This window comes from Lemur catta, chromosome 14, assembly GCF_020740605.2.
Source record: "Lemur catta isolate mLemCat1 chromosome 14, mLemCat1.pri, whole genome shotgun sequence".
Lineage (NCBI taxonomy): Eukaryota > Metazoa > Chordata > Mammalia > Primates > Lemuridae > Lemur > Lemur catta.
Genome location: NC_059141.1, coordinates 50,130,375 through 50,152,661, shown reverse-complemented (window position 1 = coordinate 50,152,661; position 22,287 = coordinate 50,130,375). Strand labels below are relative to the sequence as shown.

The 22,287-nt window shown below is 52.4% G+C and overlaps 1 protein-coding gene across 5 annotated transcripts; it reads right to left on the bottom strand.

The window, feature by feature from the left end:
• Nucleotides 1-1,152: 1,152 nt before the first annotated feature.
• Nucleotides 1,153-20,771, bottom strand: DNAJB12 (DnaJ heat shock protein family (Hsp40) member B12). Of its 5 annotated transcripts, none has more exons than XM_045569195.1 (9): nt 20,378-20,771; nt 11,505-11,685; nt 9,796-9,941; nt 7,767-7,952; nt 7,570-7,649; nt 6,414-6,523; nt 4,808-4,980; nt 4,111-4,208; nt 1,153-2,983 (listed from the first exon to the last, which is right to left on the bottom strand). In XM_045569195.1, the coding sequence occupies exons 1-9, from the start codon at nt 20,508-20,510 to the stop codon at nt 2,954-2,956; spliced, it is 1,137 nt and encodes a 378-aa protein (XP_045425151.1). In that variant the 5' UTR covers nt 20,511-20,771; the 3' UTR covers nt 1,153-2,953. The 5 variants fall into 5 exon arrangements, with proteins under 5 accessions (XP_045425151.1, XP_045425150.1, XP_045425153.1 ...); XM_045569194.1 differs by having other exon boundaries at nt 1,153-1,953; nt 20,378-20,765; XM_045569197.1 differs by having other exon boundaries at nt 1,864-1,953; nt 4,057-4,208; nt 20,378-20,587.
• Nucleotides 20,772-22,287: the final 1,516 nt, after the last annotated feature.

Genomic DNA, 22,287 nt, shown 5'->3' with positions numbered 1-22,287 from the left:
TGGTGTGACATCTGGTCGAAATTCTGAGTTGCTTCTGAACCAACACTATGTCAACAATCTATTTGCCCTGAGTCTTGGCACTGTGCTGTGCCTGCTCTAGACGGCCAGGTGACTTTGTCTGGGCGACTTGGGGTGGGGATGAGGTTATAGTCAGGCCAGGGTGTGTGCTCCTTGCCCCCGGAGCAGACGTGGGAGCAGCCTGGTACAAGGAGATAATCTGGCCCATCCGGGAGCTTGGACGGACTAGTGGCTCATTTTGTCACCAGACAGTGGGGGTGGGGACGGTACTTGTCAAAGCCTCTTTTTGGCCTCAGTACGTCCCACCCCTTCTGGCTCTCTGCCACCAAGCTGTGCAGTAAGGGCAGAGGGATGAGGTGGGTGAATGGGGGGGGGGCGCCCAGCAACGCCTCTGCCAACTGCAGCTAACAAGTGGCAGCTCGTAGACAGGGCAGGCTGTGGTGACCCTGGGCAGGGGCAGCCAATGAGCTCCCAGGCTGCGGTGGCACCACCGGGCAGCCCGCCTGTCTTTGGCTGGTGCAGCAGCGGGAGGGGCCTCAGGCCGCCAGTCAGGGCTGCTGGGCCCTGTCTCTGGGCGGCCTGGGCAGATCTGCGGCTCCATTCACCGGGAGCCTCATCGGCTGCCACATTTTCAACTTTCCGACCTCCTGGGGAGGGCGGGCTGTGGGGGCAGCGCGGGGAGGATGGCTGGGAGGACTGTGCAGCCAGAGACGGAAACAAACTCGGAAACAACTCGGGGAATTTTTCCCAGGCTCTGGATCCAGAGCGGGCTGGAGAGCTCCGGGCTGGGGACGGGGCACTGGGAATGTCTTGCTCAGGCGCAGAGCCGGCCACAGAGGAATCGGGTGGAGGGACATGGGGAAGCAGAGGTGGTGGTTGTGGCCCAGGACTGGCGTCAGGGTCCTGGCCTGCTCAGGTCCTGCACACCCGTAGCCACCGAGCCCCCTCCCCTTTGCCTGGACTTGCCTGGCACTTGTGACCTAAGTGGCTGTCAGCTGGGGATAGGAGGGAGAAATTCAGGCTTGTCAGCAAGAACTCCTTGTGGCATGGGGTGGACAGTGTCAGTATGAACAGGTGCTTGTGCCCCCCACCCCACCTCAGCCTCCCTGCTCAATGCAGACCCACCACGGCCAATCACATAATAAACATATATTTATAGGTGTACAATTTCAGAATTCTAATTCAAGAAATACAGCTTCTCGGGGGATCTCTTAGGATCTATGTTCTTATTGCACATGGCTCAGCCCATCTAGGGACATCTACCAAGACCAGTCGGGTTAGTGGGGGCAGAGCACCAGGGCCACCGCGGGCGGGCATTCTGGCCCATGTCCAGTTCTTATGATCTCTTTGGGCTGGAGTGGCCGCTTCATTGCAGGGTGGGACCTTGTTTAAAAACCAGATTTGACATTTCCTTACCAAATTTCCTTTCCCAGCAAGAATCCTATTTGTTGGGGGATTTTTAAAAAAAGAGCAAAGAGAAATTCTGGGAGGATCGTTACCACCTCCCGGCTGGCAGCTCGGGAAGAGTAAGGCTTTGGAAGACAGCAGGCTCAATGACACACCCACCGCCTCAGGAAAAATGGTAATTCCAAAAGGCCCAGTATAAACTGTGGGAATAAATAAAACCTCCCTCCCTGGCAGCAACTGTTGTTTTGCGAAAAATCTTCATTGGAAGGAGAGGGTAAGAGAACTATTGTGGTTCCGATGTATCCTTTGTCCAAAGTGTGAGAGGAGGCCGGTGGAGTCACATCCGTGGAGGGTGAAGACAGAGGCGCCCACAGGCACTGACTGTTCTTCAGGGGCGGGGCCACTGCCCCGAGGTCCTGGGCACCACTGTCTGAATCTTGGAGGAAGAAGGAGGAAGAGCCTTCTGGAGTCCTGGACGCACAACTTAGGGAAACCCAGTGGCAATGATGGAGCTGTGCCCTGTGATACCTATAAGGCAAAACCCACTTAGGGACTTAGGGGCGGGGAAGTGGTTAGGTAGGACCCGGCCCCTTCTCCAAGCCCTGCCATTCTGTGAGCAGGAGGCTGGGGGGCTCCTGGGTACCAGGACAGAGAGCCCACCTGAGCTGGCCGAAGGAGAGGGACAGCCTGAGGCGGGTGGTCTCGCTCCAGCAGGTTCTGTGGGGGAAGGGCGGGGGGGGGGGCTCTGCCACGACTCAATACTGACCTGGCACCTGCCCCTGGGGCTGCCTTTCGCCCTCCATGGCCTGCTCCTCTCCCGCTTACCCTGACACCTGGCGGCCTTTGTGGATTCAGACCATCATGATTACTGCTGCCTTCACAAACAGGCTGGGGCGCAGGGGGATGTTAAAAGCACATGACCCGACTTTCCTTACGCTGTCAGCTACAGCTAATGTCTAGCTTTTCCAGGTTGCCTTCCCCAAATACGCCTCATTTTCTACAACATGGAAGAAAGCTAAACAACTTAACCAATCCCTGCATAGTTCAAAAAGTAGACTCTCTCTCTCTATATATCTTTATATATGCCTATTTACATATAAATAGATATATATATGTATATACGCATCTATAAATTACATTCTGTGGAGAATTCTATTTCCTCCTCCTGCCCGTGGCCAACACCTCTGGCTTCTCCTGAGAGGTGACTGGTGGTGGCTCCTGGGAGGGGGAGGAAGGCAGTTGGGCAACCCCCTCCCCCAACGCTTCCCACAGACATTTGCTGCAAGTTTTACATTCTAGTTTCGTTGCCATGGTTTCTGTATCCTAGGAGAGAGCGGAGCCTCTGCCAGCCCTGGGAGGGAGGGAAGCAGCCCCGTGGCAGGTTTTCTGTCTGTCCTAAGAGCTTTCTGCATTTACTGGGTGAGAGAGAGGGTAGTTGTGCGGCGTTCGGCCTCCAATTCCGTTTTAATTTTTTTTCTTTGTATGTCTTTCCTTAAATATACAGTCCATCACCTTGGCTCAGTGCTTGTCACCAAAAATTCTCCAGGGATTTCATAGTCTGGGGAGGAGAGTGGCAACAGTTAGCGCGGCAGTCACGCGGCTCCAGCGCCTCTAGCTCAGCCCCCACGTGCAAGCAGGCCTCCTCACCGCGGTCCTGGGCCGCTCGCTTGGCCCCCGCCAAGCCGCTCCTGCAGCCCGCTGCACCGGGGAACGAGCAAGCGGCCTCAAAGCAGAGCCTGCAGCTGGATCCAGGCACAGAGAACCTTTGCCGGCTCTGCCCACACTCCTCTGGGCTTGGTCCAAGCTGCCCCCTCTGGCGAATGCTGGGAACAGAGCCCACTACCCCCACATGCAGGGCCAAAGGAGGTGGTGAGCCCGTTACCAGCAACTCTCGTTTTTCCCCACCCTTCTATGCTGAGTGGCTGCATCTGACCCTGAACTCATGACCTTCTGTTCCCTTCCTCAGACCACAGGCGAGATGCCTGGGCAGGGCCGGATGCCTGTGGCTTCCAGGCTGCCAGGTGCAGCAGTGTCTCAGTGTCTCGGAGTGGGGAGCAGTCAGGCTGCACAGCCCTCTCTCGCCTCCAGGCCTGTCAGCTCCCGCCCGCTGTCGGGCTGCCCACTTACTTGTTGGATTTCCTCCTGCCTGGGAGGACAGAGGAGGAAGGCTCTTGGTGCCCCCTGTTCCCACATGGTTCTTCCAGGTACAGGGTAGGCAGTGTGTGTGGGCCTATCTTAGGCTTGGTAATATTTAATATTTGGTGGTCTAAATACCAGGGCACAGACAACACTCTGCTGTACTTGGGAAAGGGCCGTGGTGACTTGATGGCTGGAGTGGACCAAGGATCCAGGAGTAGCCCTCAGCAATCGCTCCTGCTCTGCCTGGCTCTTGGATACCCACAGCCCCAGAGCCAGGGAGCAGAGTGGAGTAGTGGGTGGAGAGTGTCACTAGAGGGCTCAAACAAGTAGGCCCCAGAGCTGCCCCATCTCTGGAGGGTGGAGGTCACGCTGGGACAATAGTCTTTGCCACAATACCAGGTTTCTGCCCTTTCTCCTTCCCTCCCTCCTCTGCCTCATGACCAGGGCCAAAGCTGCCAGGAGTTGCAGGGTGGAGGCAGCCCCGGCTCATACTTGGACCTTGGTGGCGTGGCAGGCCCAGGACTATCCATGCAGGGAGGCCTGCACCTCTGACAGTCGGCTACAGCTTGGGGTACCCATCTTCTGTGCTTTGTGGTACATATCTGTGTCGCCAAAGTAGCGGGCCCGGTACAGCAAGCCTTCCTCTGCAAAGCAATGGGACAGGATTAGGGCACACCCAGTACCTCCCAAAGCCTGCTAGGAAGCCTGCTTGGGCCTGTGGGGGAGGAGAAAGGCTGTTTGGGCCCAGGAGCTCGGGTAGAGCTGGCCTCCCACTCGGGAAGATGCTGGGGGAGCAAAGACTATGGTCCCAGTGTGGGAGAGGGATGGCAGAGGCCCCTTTCTCTAGAGTGTGGGTGAGGCTGGCCAAGGTGAGAACCTGTCATCCTGGTCAGACCTCCCCAGGGGCCCACAGATGGATCTAGATGCACAATCAGCGGGCAGAGATCTGCTCCAATCCGTCTCCACATACTTACCTCTGGCAGCCAAACGTCAGGCTGATTGCAGTGATTTACGGGAACCTGGGGGAAATCACCAGGTGGCCCCTGGCTCCCAGCCCCAGGGAAACACAGGAGTGGAGTCCAGCTCTTGGCTGGGAGGTGGCTGGCACAGGGCACTGTCAGGTGCCAGGCCCTCAAAGCACTGGGCGAATAGGGCTTTCTCTTTTCCCTGTTCTCAAGCTTTGTCCCTGGCCACCCCCCTAAAACACACACACACACACACACACACAGACACACACACTCACTCTGCTGCTTTTCCTTCCAGCAGTTGTTTCGGAGGTTGGCGATGTAATCATCTTCCACATTCCGTTCCACCGTTTTAAGGCTGGAGCCTGTGTACTCCTCAGAGAAGGTGTCTGCCACATAGTAGACGACGCTCAGGTGGTCAGTGACCCGCCTGTGGACGTGGCCCACCGACCTGGGTGAAATATACGAGGCACAAAGCGGGCATTAGCCCCGAGGCCCAGGGCAGCTGTAGGGATGATGGGGTCTCATGACAGGAGGTGCCATGGAGGCCACAGGAGTAGTCGGTTCCCTTCCAGTCTAGGGCAGGAGCTCACAGACTACCCAAAATGAGGATCTAAAGAAAAGCCAGTGTCCCTCCTACCCAGGCGGCCCAGGCCACGGCAAGCCTTTCCTTCAGGCTCTCTGCTTACCACACTGTTGACCTGGGGCCTTGGGGAGAACTACCTTTCTGAGGAGAGGCCCTGGCCTTGGGAAGTGAGGGACCCCAGAGGGAGTCTGGGCTCTACCTTCTGTGCCTCCATTTCCCCACTAATCCCCTAAGTCAATCATTGCCGAGCGCCTGCCTGCCTGCCTATCTAGGAGCTCGCAATCTAGAGTTAAGAGGCTTATGAACAGAATGACAGGAAGGATTGCAAGGAATTGTACCCTTCCAGCTCCAATCACAGGGTCTGCAGGCTGTGGGTAGAGCGTCAGCACCCAGACAGGAGTCAATGCTCAGGTGCGGAGGCCCCTGCCTCACCCCACTGCTGCCTCTCATCTTTCCAGCTGCAGGACAAATGGGGCTGGCATCTCGCCAGAGCTCCCGGCTGCTGTGGGGCCAGTGGACCAACTCTGCCCCCTGCTGGCTGAGAGGGATCCTGCTGCGCTCCCAGGCGGAGGCAGGCAGCTTGGTGGGCACAGAGGGCTTCCACCCACAGCAGCTGAGCACCCACTACGGATCCGATACTGCGCCAGGTGCTGGAAATATTAATAAATGAGGGGAGCCTTAAAGGGTCACATAACTTGCCCAAGTTCACTACTGGCAATCACAACCAAGTATTCATCCAACAAATATTGTTTGAGTATTTCTAATGAGCTAGACATTTTATATGTATTACGCATCAATTTTCACAAGTGGGTAGATATTATTATTCCCATTTTATAGATGAGGAATCCAAGGTTATGTAACGTGTCTAGGGTCACACAGCTCCTTAGTGGAGAAGTAGGGATTCAAAGCCGCCCTTGCTCTGACTCTAGAGCGCCTGTTCTTTCCATGGTCTCATGGACCCCAACCAGAATCGAAGAGCAGAGGCTCTTAATCTGGGGTCAGCAGGTAAGATGGGGGTGGAGAGCCCCTGAGATCAGGTGCAAAGCCATGTGCGCGTGCGCTGTTCCAGGGACAAGCTCTGTAGCTTTCACTACATTCTCTTAGCAGATCACGGTCCTAAAAAGCTTAAGAACTTCAGCTTGACAGAGAAAGTACCTTTTCTTGATTCTAAGCCAGCTTTCTGCACTATGATGGAGAACCTGCTGGATCAGGATGGGAAGAAAGGCCCCCGAAGCGAGATGAGATTCCCAAGCCCCTTGTCTGCTCACTGCCCACCCTGCCCAGCTGCAGGTACTCACGGCCTCGGGCTCAGACTGTAGGGCGGACTGGAGACCATAAGCTGGCTGAGAGCAGACACGAGGATCAGGATGAGGATGGGCATCAGGTGCACAAACACCCCTAGCCCGCCCTGGAGGGAAGAGCCGACGGTCACCTAGGCGGACCTGGGTGGGGTGTGGCATGCGCCACAATCGCCACCAGCTCCACAGTACAATGGGGCCTGGGTGGCCGTGATACCATGCTCTGCCATTGCCTCCCACACGCCCCCAAAATACAGATGCTTCTCCACTGCCAGCTCCCCCAGACAAAACAAGGCAGCAGCAGGCATTAAATGCAGGAGGGGACAAGGTACCTGCGTTTACTCAGGGAAGAAAACAAAAAAAACACAGCAAAAGTGGCTGTCTCCAGGAGTTGGCAGCCAGCGCTGGAAGGAGGCTTGCACTAAATACATCTTTTTTGAATTTTGAACCATACAAATATATTACCAATTTAAAAATTACCAATTAAAAATATTTATTCATTGTGTGACAATTTGTGATTTTAAAAACTCTTCTGTATGTTAAATACAGAATAAAAGTTAAAAAAAATGAACAAATAAACATTGCTGAGGCAAATGTGAACCCCTCCCACCTGCCAGAATTTAATAAAATGCTCTGCAGTTGTCCACAATATTTTAATTTTAGCCAGCTAGCTGTTCTTTGATCTGTAGCATATATAATGTGTGGGATATATAATTGAAGCATTGCCTAGTTATAGGTATGTATGCATTTTTTAAAAAGTGCCAAAAGGCAAGAAGAATTGGCACCCATGTTGTCACCCTTTACAATTCTCCTATGAAGTTTAATTTTCCATTGCTTGGAAAATGTCACTTTGGCTTTAGGAATGAATGGGCTGCACAGAAGCCACTGACATTTGACCCTGTCTGCAGGTGGAGAAGCTTCTGCATGACGTTCCCAAGAGAGGCCAGCAAATGCCCCCACTCCTGTGGGCACCGTGGAGTGTGGCTCCCTCTGGTGTCACTCAGCAGAATAGCAAGGGGGAAGGCCAAGATGGCTCCTTGGCTGAGCTCTGAGGACATTGCTGGTCCCAGAAAGAACAGCGTGGGATGTAACTCCCTCCTCCAGGCCCCGGACCCGAGGGTGGGCTCAGTGCCCTCCCGTGCTCTTCCTCACTCACGTCACCCTGGTTCTCCCTGCGGTCCTGCCTTTGCTGGTAGGTATAGCGCATGCGGCCGTTGCTGTAGACATGGACATTACCTGGGGGTCAGAGGGAGTGAGTCAGGAGCTGGGGCTGCTGGGAAAGGGAGAGGCCAGCGTGCAGTCCCCACCATCACCCCCAGGGAGACCTGGCTGTGGGGACAGCGGGGGACTTACTAGAAGGGAAGCCACCGCCAAAGAACATGTTGAAGAGGTCTTCAGGGGAGATGTCAGCCTCAAAGCCACGGTGGAAGTCCCCATGCCCATGGCCGTGCCGGGCTGCCTGGCTCTTGTCGTCACCGAACTGGTCATACTGCTTCCTTTTCTCTGGGTTGCTAAGGACCGCATATGCTGTGCCAATGGCTGGAAAGGAGGCAGGAGGGCAGAGCCTGAGGATGCGGGGTGTGGGCCGAGTGCTCACATTTTTCAGGTACTCCAGTGGTGCTTTAGGAAGCGGGGGTCCTTGGAGCTGGTGGAAACTTGGGTGCCCGGCCAGCGCGGGGAGGAGGGTGCGCAGGAAGAGCCCTGCGTGAATCTGGGCAGCCTGGGCTGGGTGGAGGGTTCACACTCAGACCCCTCCCTCTACTCGTCCAACTGGTCATGACGATGGTTGAGCCTTTTCTACGTGCCCGGCTCTTCCGGGCCTTATCTCATTGACTCATAGCAGCAACCCTACCTCCATTTACCAATGACACAACGGAGGCTCCCCGAGGTTAACTGACTTGCCTACGCTTACGTAGCTCTGATGTCGCAGAGCCAGGACTGAAGCCTAGCTGGGCCTTGCTTCAAGTTTTCTCTCTGACTTCAAAAAAACCATCAAAATCCCCTTTCCTCATTCCTCTCTCTTGAGGTGCCCGATGGCATTGGGTGTCCCTCCTGGAGATTATATAATCTTGAAGGCACAGTAAGACACAGAAGCCAAATGAACACACGGTGTCCTCATTGTACACCGGAAAGCAGCAGGGACTGCAGGGAAAGGCCAGTCCCGGGGTTCTGGTCCAGACTCCTCCACTGCTGGTGATGTGGCTGGGCTATGTCCTCCCCTCCCCGGGGTCCAGGCCCCAGCTGCTGTTTCCTACCTGGGCCTGAGGCCTCCCCACCAGAGCCCCCTGGGCAGGAAGCCTGTGTTCCAAAGGACCCCAGCTCCAGGCCTCCTCAGTGTCTTGCTCCTTCTCCTTCAGCTGCCCACTCTCTGAGCAGAGGGTGAAAGCTGCATCTGCTACACAGCCTGCAAGCCCTGGGCACAGGAGGGAAGAATCCCCTCCTCCTCCTTGTTTGACAAGCCCCAAACTGGCATCTCAGTACTTGTCGGGGCAGGTTGCAGGCAGAAGTCAGGGCTGGAGAAACATTAACCACAGCTCCCTGGCCTCCCTGCTCCTTCTAGGGCAGGCCCCTCGGAGACCACACCAGGGACGGGGTCTGCTCTGCCACAGGCTCTCACCCTGGCTATGGTCACAGCCCCAGTGCTGCATGGCCTGGCCAGGTGAGATAGGGCTAGTTACCACGCCACCTCCCGAGGAGGTGGGCAAAGGGGGAACGGGAGGAGAGATGTCTAGGGGACGCGAAGTGCAGCACCCGGCAACACAGTGCTGGCACGAGGTCAGCATGTGTGTCTGCCTCATAGGTTCAGTGACAGTATAAATGAATGAAGGGTGCCTTATGATTTCAGCCAGAAAGGAAGTACCCATCCCAGAACCAAAGGGTTCGGAGACCAGAGAGACTGCCACGTCCCCCACTGCAGGTGCATGTATAGGGGGACACAGCTGTAGGTGCTGGTACTGAGGAGGCCACCAGGCCAGAGGACCCGGACCTGAGGATACCCCGCCCCTCCGCAGGGAAACTGTTTCCCTGATGGGAAGCTACAAGATGCCAGGATGGGGAAGTGCACACAAGTGAGTCACTCCACCACCGTGTGACCTTGGAGAAGCCACTAGAACTTTCCTGCCTTAGCACTCCCACTGCAACCCCAGGGAACAAGGAGGAAGGGGAGGCAGGAGTGGTGCTGTCTGAGCTCTGACAGACTCTCCGTAGCAAGGGTGGCCACTAGGACCTTCTTCCCAGGAAGCAGCCTCTGAGCCTGTGCGACTTGGGCCCGAGACTACTTCCTTCTGCCCCTCGCTTCCTGGGAAAGTTGTCTTGGCCCTTATTCCCTCCCAAGGACAGGAGATAAAAATACCAAAACACCAGGAAACCAGGGCCGGCTTACCTTTGAAAGCTTCAGTGGCGCCAGGAGCATGGTTCTTGTCTGGGTGGAATTTGAGGGCCAGTTTGCGGTAGGCCTTCTTCAGGTCCTCATCGGAGGCCCCTCTGCTCACCCCCAGGATCTCGTAGTAATCTTTACATTGCTTGACCCTGAAGAGGGAGAAGAGCATGGTGGTGCGGTGGGCAACGAACAGGCAGCGTGGGGCCCACAGCTCTGAGCAGGCTGCAGGGGGACTAGCAGGGCGTGGCGGACAGCTCCTCCGGGTCAGCTATCTGACCTCTGGGACAAGGAGCCACTGTGAGCTCCAACTGTGATGGGCCCACTGGAAACACCAAGGATACATTTAGGATTTAAGAGGGGGCAGCCGCTGCTTTTTGCCAGGCCAGTGTCCCTTTCCCTTCTGCTAACAGTTCCCTCACCAGAGGCAACCTCAGAAGGACTGCCAGGCCGGCGCGCTAGCTCCCGCCGGCAATCCCAGCCCTCTGGGAGGCCGAGGCAGGAGGATTGCTTGAACTGGGGAGTTGGACACCAGCCTGGGCAACATATCGAGACCCCATCTCTACAAAAAATAAAAAAATTAGCCAGGCCTGGTGGTGCATAGCTGTAGTCCCAGCTACTTGGGAAGCTAAGGCAGGAGGATCACTTGAGCCCAGGAGTTCAAGGTTATAGTGAGCTATGACTGTGCCACTGTACTCTAGCTTGGGCGACAGAGAGAGACTTTGTCTCTTAAAAAAAGAAAACCAAAACTGTCAATGTCTATCACGTCAGGGCAGGTGAGTCCCAAGCCCAGCCAACTGCACTCTCCCCTGACAGTCTGAGTCTTGAGTGGGTAACATAAAGGCCAGAAATGGCAGGTGTCTGTTCCCCTCAACCTCAAGGCCCTAAAGAGAGCCTGGTTCTCTTCCATCAATTCTTATTCTCTGGGTCCCTGGAGACCCTCTCGTTCTTGGCCTTTTCTAGGCCTTTCCGATATCTCATAAATCCGTTTCTACTACCTACAACTGATAGGCTTTTCGGGTCAAAACCCTGCCTGGTCAGAGAAGTGCAAATCTGGCCTATGCTTTATGGCAACTACAGTCATGCTGAGTCACACGGAGGCCGACTCCCAGTCCTGAAGCTTGTCCGGAGATGGGAGCACGACCCCGGGGGGAGTCCTGAGGCTAGTGGGTGGGATGCCTTGGGAGAAATGAGAGATGGGAATGTCTCGTCCTGAGAAGGCTTGGCAGTGAGCTGCTCTGTGCAGGGCCTGCCCACAGCCCCAGAGAGATAATTCTGCCCTCTGTCTCCACTCTGCCCCACACAGCCTCTGGTCTGAAAGGGGCTTTGTTGAGGGCGGGGTGTGGGTTGGGGGAGAATCTGGAGGGGGAAACCAGTGTCCATCTCCATCTGATAAACAGAGATGTATAGAGACGCCTGGGGCCCGCCTGGCCGGTGGCAGGGGAAGCTGGCAGTGTCAGCGTTTCCAGCCTCTGCTGTGAGTTGTCTTGGCCAAAGGGGTAGTGAGTGGAGCCCTGGTTCCCATGCTGTATTCCCAGGCCTTGTGGAAAGTAATAATAATAATAAGGACATCTTCCATCTCCCAAGACCCTCCTGCTAGGGCCCCATCCAGAGCACGGACAGATGAGCCATGGAGGACACACTGCAGGAAGCCTTCTCTAGGCTTCCCTGACATTCCAGGCTCTGGCCCCTGCCCACCCGGCCCAGCCTTCTACCTTTTCACAGCTGCCACTTGTTCTGCAGTGTAGCCTTTGGTGCTCTCTCCTCCTCCAGCTTCACCATTGACCGAGGGGGCATCGGTGCCACCTGCCTTCCTATGGGTGGCATGGGTTGCGTCTGTGGGTTGGGGTTGGTCACCGGCAGTCTGTGGTTTCTGGTTGAGGGACTCGATCAGGGCTGTGCAAGGCGAGGAAACTATTCAAGGCTCCTGCGCCAGCAAGGCTGCGAGCCTCGGCCAAGGGCCTCTGCATCCCCCGGCGTCCCCTCCCAGCAAGTCACTCGCTCCTCCCCTGACTTGGGCCTGTGGGCACTAGTGGGGGGATAGTCACCTGCTCTCTTGGGAGCCACAGTCCCCAGGACTAGCCAGGATACAGGTCATTTTTTTAAAATACAAGCAACATTAATTTTATTAATAAAAATTAACAATAAATCCACATAATTCATGGATAAATCTGTAGTAATTCCCTTATTTTTCAGATAGCACATTTATATACACATCTCTTTTCTTAATAAATTTTGGCAGAATCTTGATATTCTAATAGTCTTTTCAAAAAGCACACTACGTTTTAGTAATAAACCCTATAGTATTTGATTTAGAGTTCATTAAATATTACTTTGTTATTTCTTTCAATGTATTTGTTTAGTTTTACTAAGCTCTGTTTTCTTTTATGAATCCATTTTTTCCCTATTGAACGCATTCAAATCTATGTACTTCTCTCTTTGCACTGCACCACATTCTGAATACCCAAAATATTCAGTCCATTGCTCTATGCCCTGTTGTTTTTCATTCGTATCATTGGTTTTAAAAATGTTTTAACACTGCCAGGCATGGTGGCTCATACCTATAATCCCAGCACTTTAGGAGGCTGAGGTAGGAGGATCACTTGAGCCCCAGAGTTGGAGGCTGCACTGAGCTGTGATGGTGCCACTGCACTCCAGCTTGGGTGACCTTTAAGAGCAAGACCCTGTCTCTTAAAAAAAAAAAATTAATATTAAATCATTATTAGTATAAAACTAATACTACATTGATAGTAAGGTAATATTAATTTTAATACTTTGCTTCCTAGTTTAAAAAATTTTGGGCTGTTTTAATGTAATTGATATTTCCTTTTAGTTCAGGATAAGATAGAGTTTTTTTTTTATCGTATTAAAAAACTTGGCCGGGCGTGGTGGCTCACGCCTGTAATCCCAGCACAGGGAGGCTGAGGCAGGCGGATCGTTTGAGCTTGGGAGTTTGAGACCAGCCTGAGCAAGAGCGAGACCCTGTCTCTACTAAAAATAGAAAGAAATTATCTGGACAACTAAAAATATATAGAAAAAATTAGCCAGGCATGGTGGCACATGCCTGTAGTCCCAGCTACTGGGGAGGCTGAGGCAGGAGGATTGCTTGAGCCCAGGAGTTTGAGGTTGCTGTGAGCTAGGCTGACGCCACGGCACTCTAGCCCGGGCAAAAGAGTGAGACTCTGTCTCAACCAAAAAAAAAAACAACAAAAAAAACTCATAAAATTTACTATGTTAACCATTTTTAAGCATACTGTAGTGTCATACAGAGTATATAGGTTATTTTTAAACTCAGCATAAGAACAAACCATTAACCCTTCAGGTTTTTAAAATCCCAAAGTAGTGAGTTCCACAGACTCGACATGCTGACAGCTGAGATGGGCAAAGTACTCTGCAATGGGGACCCCACTTCGCAGGACCCCCTGATTCAGGTGGGATTGGTCTGAGAGGTTTCCTGGAGGCCTTTGCTTAGCTGTGAAGAGGAACAGGGGAAATGAGTTTGCCCAAGACAGCCAGGGATGGCGTGAGACTCAGGAAAATATCTGCTGTTCTCACTACTTGCTATTTTTTACATTTTTTCAAATGGCTGGCCATGTCAAATGTTTTACGGGGCATTAGCTGTCACCCTCACACAGGGTCACAGCTATTCAAATGTAAGGCCCTGGTTCCTGCTGACTCAATGACGAAAGGTCCAAATTTCTGGCAGAAGACCCCGGTGCCCACTTATTCCAGGCACAAAACTATTTCTCAGAAACCCCAGTCATGCCCGGGACACAGTGCCCTGGGTAGTAAAATCCCGAAGCCTTTGCAGGCTCCTGGCAAAACAGGCATCTGGACCTCTGCAGAGAGCGAGGACACCTCTGTGCTAAGGAAGGACGGCAGCACAGCCTGAGCTGGCCCCAGATCCCTTCCAACAAGCCAGGTGCCTGCTGGCCTCAAGGCCCTGTGCCAGGTGTCAGACACCCCTCTACTGCAACACACCTCGGTCTCACCTCAGGGCCATGGGGCAGGGCTTGCTGGGAACAGAGTACTGGGGCTCCAGTGGATCACCGTGCCCTGGGCCACTGGCGTGACCTTGCTGATCTTCAGCTGGGAAATCTAAACACAGTAGCTGGCAGCTGAGCTTGCCTCACATGAGGGAGGAGGAGGGTCTCCTGCAGCAAACCCGGAGAGCGTGCTCGGAGAGCAGCAATAGCAGTGACTGTTTCTATTACTGAGTGCTCACTACGCGTCAGGCAGGCACCGCACCGTGCTCCACACAGATGAGCTCATTTACCAGCACAACAGCCCCAGAAGGTAGGTCTCGGCACCTACCCCCACTGCAGGAAGAAGGTGCCGAGGCAGACTGCCGCCATGGCTGCACAGCTGGTCAAGTGGCAGAGCTGTGTTTGAGCCCCAGGATGTCCAGCTCCAGGGTCCACGCTCTTAGCTATGCTGCTCTCCTGGACCACACATGTGTGACGGTGTTGGGAGGGTGGGGTCCTGCCAGCAAAGTCACTTCAAGCACAGAAGAGACATTAAATTTAGAAAGACTCATATTCAAATCTCAGCTCTGCTACTTCCTAGCAGTTTGACCTGGCTGATCTATGAAATCTCTCACTATTTTGGTATGAGGATGAAATGGGGTAATGTGTGTAAGCACCTGGCACAGAGACTGCCATTGAGCAAAAGCTCAAAATGAGGCCGTGCGCAGTGGCTGACGCCTGTATTCCTAGCACTTTGGGAGGCTGAGGTGGGAGAATCGCTTGAGCCCAGGAGTTCCAGACCGCAAAGAGTGAGCTATGATCAGGCCACTCACTGCATTTTAACCTGGGCAGCAGAGCGAGACCATCTCTCAAAAATAAATACATCAAAAATGAGTAGCTGCTAATATCATGACCTGGGCTGATGAGCTGGGGGCCGCAGGAGCATGCTGGCCAGGGAGGCGAGGGAACCCACGGCAGGGGGCGGGCTGGGTGGTGGGGGAGCTCTATGGCTTAGGAAGGTCAAAGTCTCAGTGCTCAGCAGGCTCTGGGCCCAGTTGTAACCACGAGGTTTCAGGCCATTCCAGACACCAGGTCCATGCCAGGGACGCAGGGAATGGCAAGAAGAACGAAGAGATGCTGGTTAAGAGGGGACAGAGGGAAGAACTGGTTTGCTGGTTTCCTAAGGCTTTTAAGAAGTTGTTTATTTTGGTTTCTCTGGAAGCTCCAGTGGTCCAAGCGGACCTGACATGTCCTAAGGGCAAAATAACCAGTTATTCAACTGCCATAGATAAGCAGGAGCTCCAGCCAGGAAATGGGATGGGCTCTCTCCAGGACTTCTCGGGGAAGCTTGTGGAAGCTTTTCAAGGCAAGTACATGGAGTCAGCCACTGATTTCCCTACACCGCAGAAAGAAAGCCTGAAGGGGAAGGGATGTGCTCCGCGCCACACGGAAGGCTCCTGGCTTGAGCTGGATATTAGATTTCTGGTTGCTGGCAGGTAGGTCCCTCCTGCAGCCTGGACAGCCCCTCAGCCAGGCCTGTGGGATGTGACCACCTTATCCTGACTCACTGTTACATCCCTCTTGGCACAGTGGCTGACAAGCAATGTCACAAAAGGAGATAAAACAGCTTAAAGTCACCCTGGCTCTGCCCTTCCCCGTAAAGCTGGCAGACCTGTAAAAAGGAAGGGAATGGGTGGAAGAGGACAGAGCTGGGGTGGAAAGGTGGCAGGTGAGAAGATTTCTATGGTCAGAGCCACCAAGGGCTGCCCTTCCCCAAACCCAGACTAGAGAGTCAGGCTGCCTGACTGGTTCAAACCTGGCTCTGCCACTTGCTAGCAGGGTCATCTGGGACAAGGTAACTTAGCTTCTCTATGCAAAATTGTATCTCCCTTGTAAGAGTTTAAAGAGTAAATAAGTGAATGTATCTAAAGAACTCAGCATGGCACCTGGCAAGTATTAAGTGTTATCTGTGACTGTTACTTTTGTTATTAGGTAAGTCGTTGAGTCTCCAGGCTCTATGTACCCATAGTGCACAAAGCGAGTCCAGGAATAGAGGCCGTAGTGGGGCTAGAGCCTGGGATTGGAGACGGACAGTTCTGGATCAGGTTATCTAATTCTCAGTGAAGACATGATCCCTGCTCTCACAGTGGTGCTCTGACGGCTTATTCAGTGAGGGAGTCTCCCCGAATCTGTTCTGGTTCAGGGGGATGTCTGATTCGAGGAGAAAAGAAAAAAAGATTCAGTGAAATAAAGTGAATGGAAGGGGTTGAGTGCACGGTGGGGCCTGTGAGGGTTGACCGACTTGAACGAACGGCCCCATCCCAGACCTCACCAGCAGTAGAACATCCCTCATTCCTGGGCCCTGAATGCCAAAATCCCTCGGCAGCTAATCCTGCCCTCTCTTGTGGGCTAGCCTTCCCAGCTTGCCTTCCTGACTTAGCCTGGACCCCAGAGCCAGCCGTTTCATAGAACCTCAGCAGCCTGAGCAACAAGGACCCTTAGAGACTATCCAGGCTGACCTTCTCTTTGTATGCCAGGGAAACAGAGGCCTACAGATGTTCTCACGAGCTCCCTGGAAAACCTGTTACCTTCCACCATTATTGCAAAGCCTCAGCCAAAGCCAGTGGCTACCAGGCTGCCAGGTGCTGGACAGAAACTCCCAGAAAGGGACTGACTGGCGTTCTACCACCCCTACCCTGTGACCTTCCAGCTTAGGGCCCAGGTAGTTTACCTGTCCAGCCCTCAGTGGCTCCCTGTCCCACCTCCTGCAGCAGGCGTTTCAAGTCCTCTCACGTCCTTTTTGCTGGGAAGGCCAATAGTGTGAGGTCCCTTGACCCTTCAAGGTTGCTCTGAGCCTCCCTCACTCCGACCCTCCCTCCATCTGTCCTTCCACTTCTTCAAGACCATCTTCCACCCATGCTCTTCATCCTTCCCCTTTCATCTCTGAACTTGTCCTTTTCCCATGTGGCCCCTGCAGCATGTGACAGCGCTGCTCACCACCTGCTGACACCTCTCCATGGCTACCTGGCCGCTGCCCTCTCCTGGGACTGCCTCTTCCTGTTGCTACGTCTCTCTCTGCTCCTCTGCCTTTGCCTTCTGGCTCGGGGCAGGTGTGGCCCACGGTTGTGCCTCCAGCAACCACATGTTCCACACTTTCCCACAGTGACCTCAGCCACATACAACTCCAATGAGCTCCATCAAACTGATGACACCAGAGTTTCCCTTGGAACCTGGAGCTCTCTCCTCAGCTCCAAGTTGTGGCTCCTTGCGAATGTCCCATTGGCATCTCCCACTCTGCCCATCTTGTCCCACCCCCGTTCCTCAGCCTGGTTTCTTCCCGGTCACACAGGCTTTGATTCTGATTCCTTGGCACTCCTCTCTCACAAAAGGCTTGGAGCCTTCTCTCCAATGGCCTATCCTTATTGCCTCATCTCAGGCCCTCATAACTTCTAACCTACTCAAGGCAATTGTCTCCCACCTGGTTTCCTGTCTTGAGTCTCTTTTCCCTCTCATTGACCCTTCATGCTGTTCTCTTTCAAGAACAGTGCCCCTAACTCATTCTTGCTATCAAAACTTCAGTGTAGACCATTGAACCACTACAGAATAAAGTGAAAATATCGTGGCCTGGCAGAGAAGGATTTTTATAATCTGGCCCCATCTTACTTTCTAATCGTAATCCTCTCTGTATACAAACAACCGCCTCCACTGCCTCTAAATCTTGCTACACTCAATCTCCTCTCCCAAACCTTTCACAACTTCTGGTCTCAGGTCTTTTCCCAGTATGCCTTTCCCCAAGCCTCACGCCAGTGCAAAGCCCAGTTCAAATGCTACCTCCTGTCCTACATCTTACTCCTCAAAGCCTTCCCTCACCGTGAGATAACATTATTTTTACACCCTTGCTACAGCACTCACTATACTGCTTATCCTTTTTTTTTCCTTTTTAGAGACAGGGTCTTGTTATGTTGCCAGGCTGGACTTAAACTTCTTGAACTCCTGCCTCAGCCTCCCAGGTAGCTGGGACTACAGGTACAAGCCACCGCATCCAGCTAACACTACTTATAATTTAATGTTCTGGAAATTATCCTCCACTCTCACAGACTGTGAACCCGTGGATGATGGGTGCTGGTTTTCATATCCATCCTTAAGTCCTCAATCTAACACTGGGCTTAATTTTGTCCAATCACTGCTATCTTCTGCCTTTTCTTTTCTTTTTTTTTTTTGAGACAGAGTCTCGCTCTGTTGCCCGGGCTAGAGTGAGTGCCGTGGCGTCAGCCTAGCTCACAGCAACCTCAAACTCCTGGGCTTAAGCGATCCTACTGCCTCAGCCTCCCGAGTAGCTGGGACCACAGGTATGCGCCACCATGCCCGGCTAATTTTTTCTATATATATTTTTAGTTGGCCAGATAATTTCTTTCTATTTTTAGTAGAGACGAGGTCTCGCTCTTGCTCAGGCTGGTCTCGAACTCCTGACCTCGAGCAATCCACCCGCCTCGGCCTCCCAGAGTGCTAGGATTACAGGCGTGAGCCACTGCGCCCGGCCAGCCTTTTAATATTTTTTTCTGTAAGTTTGTCTCCTTCACTAGATTGTAAGCTCTTTTGAGGTGAGGGATCACATTTTAGCAATCCTGCTATATACCACTTAGCATCAGAGGACTTTCAAACAACATAAAACAAAAAAGATCTTCAACAAAAGTTTGTTGCATTGAATGAGCATCTGCAATTAGTGCAAATCCAAAGCAGCCAGCGCAGACAACCACCTAGTATTTTTTAACCAAGATATTTCCCTGTCCCCAGCCTAAACTAACCCCAGGTCCTCGTCAGCTCAGTGCAGGGCTGCAGATGGCACAAGGTAAAGTATAGATAGATGCATGAGGCATACATAGAGTTCCAGAAGAGCACGAATATGACAAATATGCAGCAGGTGACTCTTCTGCTCAGCATATTCCAGTGCCTGAGCTCCAGGGAGAACACCCATCCACACTCCTGAACTGGCACAGGAGCCATTCCTGCTGACGGGAACATCCCACAGGCCCTGTTGTTCCCGTCCTTTCTTGGCTGGCTGTCTCTGAGCCCCCAGCAACATCAGAGTCAGGCAGAATTTTGAAAGCTGGAGGGCCCACACCCCACCATGCTCCCCACTTATACAGAATGTGACTTATTTTACACGGAAGCTCCTTGAGCAGGTTACCTCAGGAGTCCTGGCAAATACAGACTGAAACCCTCTCCAAGAGCAGGCAAACAGGCCAAAGATCAACCTGCAAAGTCAGGAGGGAGGAAAGTTCAGGCATTCCAGGCCATCTCTTCCACCAGTGTTCCCCTTTCTCAATTTCATGTGGGCAGGAAGGTTAGGAGGCTGGCTGCCGCTGTTTAATTTCATTTCTTTCCTTTAATAAACATTTATAGAGTTACAGGACTTTCCATCTTCTAGCCGTGTAATCCTGGGCAAGTCCCTTACCTCTGACATGTTTCCTCATCTATAGAACAAAGATAATAATCTTTGCTCTGCCTCTCACAGGGCAGGCTCAAGTGAGAATGTGCAGGTGAATGAGCTTTCTAAACCCAAAAGGCCTATGGGTATTACTGTTATTCACATTATCTGCACCAACCCTCTAATCTTCCAGATAAGGAAACCGAAGCTCAGGAAGGTCACGTGGTAACAGTCAGGCCGAGACCCAGGTCTTCTGAGGGCCTGTTACATGTCACAGGCACAAATCTTGTGTTCTTCTCCCCTCCGGCTTGTATTAAGAGAGTACTTCTCTGAAAACTTAGGTTAGAGAAAAAAAAAGGGTTCCCGGGTAAAGCGAGGTGGTAAGTGGTAAAGACAACCTCACTATTCCCTCCCCGGTTTGGGAGCCTTCAGTGCAGGGCCGCTGAGCGGCCTGGTGCTTCTCAGCCTTAGCAGTCCCTGTGACCAGCCGCTGATGGGCTCCTGGGGCTTAGGTGGTTTGGGGGTGGCTGACACCGGCATCTCTGACAAGACCATCCGTTCCGAATCTCATCAGCGGGTGAAAAGGCTGCAACAGGGAGTGAGGAGCCCGGTTTCAGGGCAGACCGTCCAAGCTGGTGGAGCGGAGTGGGTAAAAAGGCAGGCTCTCATTTTGGGAGGGTGGTCCTTGACCCTCGTCTGGGGACGTGGGAGGGAGCAAAGATATGGAGGGGCCTTTCCAGGGCGCCCGAAAGTCGGAAGTCTTTTCCTCTCCAGGACCCATTCTGTCCCGCAGAGGAGTTATGTTTATTTTCCTGAACTATAATATTTCCCAGGCCGGTAACTGGCCCTGGGCCACCGAACAGCCCCTTGGGAAAAGTAGTTCAATTTTGCTTCCAGGTAAGTTTCCTTCGCTCCGTCTGTCACCTCGTCTCATTCTCGGAAACCTCAGATCTCAGAGGGTTCCACAAGCACCCCGAAGGCTGAAGTCCCGGCCTCCCCCGTCTTAAGGTGGCCAGCATCCCGCAGAGGCGTGGGAGGCAAAGACTACACCTCCCAGCAGCCACCGCGCGTCTCAGTGCGCAGGCGTAGCCGCGCCTCGCCACCCCTCCCCCTCCTCCAACTGCTCCCATCGGTCCGTTCCCGTATTCCCCCCACCAGTCCTAATGTCCCCGTCTCTCCGGCACCTCACACTCACCGCGAACTCGCGGTGTCGGGTACAGCCGTTGTGCCTTCTCCAGGAAGCGGAGCGCTCTGTCGGGCTGGTTGCTCTGGATGGCCTTGAGGGCGATGCTAATACAGCGCTCGGCTTCATCCTTGTTGGACTCCATGGCGGAACCAGAGCGCGGAACCAGGGAGGGGGAGGCCGGGGGAGCGCAGGGCTGCGCCGCCGGCGCGTCGCGGGACAGGCCGGCGCAGAATGATGACACAAACCCTCCGCCCCTCCTTTTCCGAGAGGAGCGAGATTCGAGCGAGGGCGGAAGCGCTACCGTATGTCATCTAAGAGACGGACGTCTGGCTTAGGTGTCAATAATGGGGCATGCCAATATTTGCCTCGTGTTCTGGAGGGCTTAACAGTTGAGTATATACTTAAACGCTCTTGCTAGTAACTCTACGTTTCAGATGAAGGTCATTCATTGAATACATATCGAATACCTCCTATTTGTCAGGCACGGTTATACGAGGGGGATACGGTGGTGAAGATAACAAAGCCTCTGCTCTCAAGGAGCTTACATTCTAGTGTGTAAGGGTTGGGGAGACATTCAGTGAACAGATGCATTCAGATAGTGATAAACATTTTGAAGAAAAATAATGAAAAAATACAGGGATTAGACAGTGGGAGCCGCTATTTTAAATAGCTTGATAAAAGAAACTCTCAGAAGCTATTTTTAAAGAATTTTAATAGATTTAGGGGGTACAAGTGTTTTTTGTTACACGGATGACTTGTGTAGTGCTGAGGTCAGGAATTGTAATACACCTGTCACCAGAATAGTGTACATTGTACTTTATAGGTAGATTTTCACCCTCACGACCCTCCCAGCCACCCCCTTTCTTAATTTTCAATGTCTGTTACACTGCTTTATGACCATATATATCCTTACTTTAGCTCCCACTTATAAGTGAGAACCCATGGTATTCTTTTTTTACATTCCTGAGACACTTAGGATAATGGTCACCAGTTCCATCCAAGTTGCTGCAAAAGACATTATTTTATTCCTTTTTATGGCTGAGTAGTACTCTATGGTATACACATACAGCACATTTTCTTTATCCACTCTTCAGTTGATGGGCACTTAGGTTGATTCTATATCCTTGCAGTTGTGAATTGTGTTGCAATAAATATTTGGGTGCGGGTGTCTTTTTAATAAAATGATTTCTTTTCCTTTGGGTAGATACCCAGTAGTGGGATTGCTGGATCAAATGGTAGGTCTACTTTTAGTTTTCTGAGGAATTTCCATACTGTTTCCCGTAGAGGTTGTACTAGTTTACATTGCCACCAATGATGTATAAGCATTCCCTTTTCACCACATCTGTGCCAACATCTATTATTTTTTGACCTTTTAATGCCATTCTGACAGGGGGATAAGGTGGTATCTCATTGTGGTTTGGACGCTGTCATTTTAACAGGTACTTGAATTCAGGAGACATAGGTATTATAGATGTGGCTGTCTGAAGGAAGGGTGGTCAGGCAGAAGGAACAGCAAACGCAAAGGCTCTGAAATGGGAATTTCATGGTGAATTACAGGAACAAGAAGGAGACTATTCCTTCAGAGTAGAGGAGGGGGAAAAATACAAGAAGAATACACTATAGGGAGCATAAAGGATTCCACTACTGAATGGAATCCAGTTCTATCAGGATTCAGTTCTTTCAGGGATACCACTCTAGTGAAAGCAGTCTTGTGAAGGTTACCAGTGACCTCCATATCACCAAATCCATTGTCATTTCTCAGTCCTTATATTACTGGATTTGGCAAGAGGCTACTACAATACTCCGGATAAGAGTTAGGCAGCAACTACAATACAGGTGAGAATTAATGGTAAGAATAATAATAAATAAGTGTGATGATGGAGGTGGTGAGAAGTAGTCAAATTCTGGCTATATTTTGT

What these genes read in the sequence shown, in the direction of transcription:
- DNAJB12 (XM_045569194.1), bottom strand. Translation starts at nt 20,510, where the DNA reads ATGGAGTCCAACAAGGATGAAGCCGAGCGCTGTATTAGCATCGCCCTC. An exon ending in CCCGACACCGCGAGTTCGCG is followed by an intron (nt 11,686 to 20,377) that starts GTGAGTGTGAGG and finishes CGCCTTGCACAG; the next exon opens with CCCTGATCGAGTCCCTCAAC. An exon ending in CGCCACTGAAGCTTTCAAAG is followed by an intron (nt 7,953 to 9,795) that starts GTAAGCCGGCCC and finishes CCTCCTTTCCAG; the next exon opens with CCATTGGCACAGCATATGCG.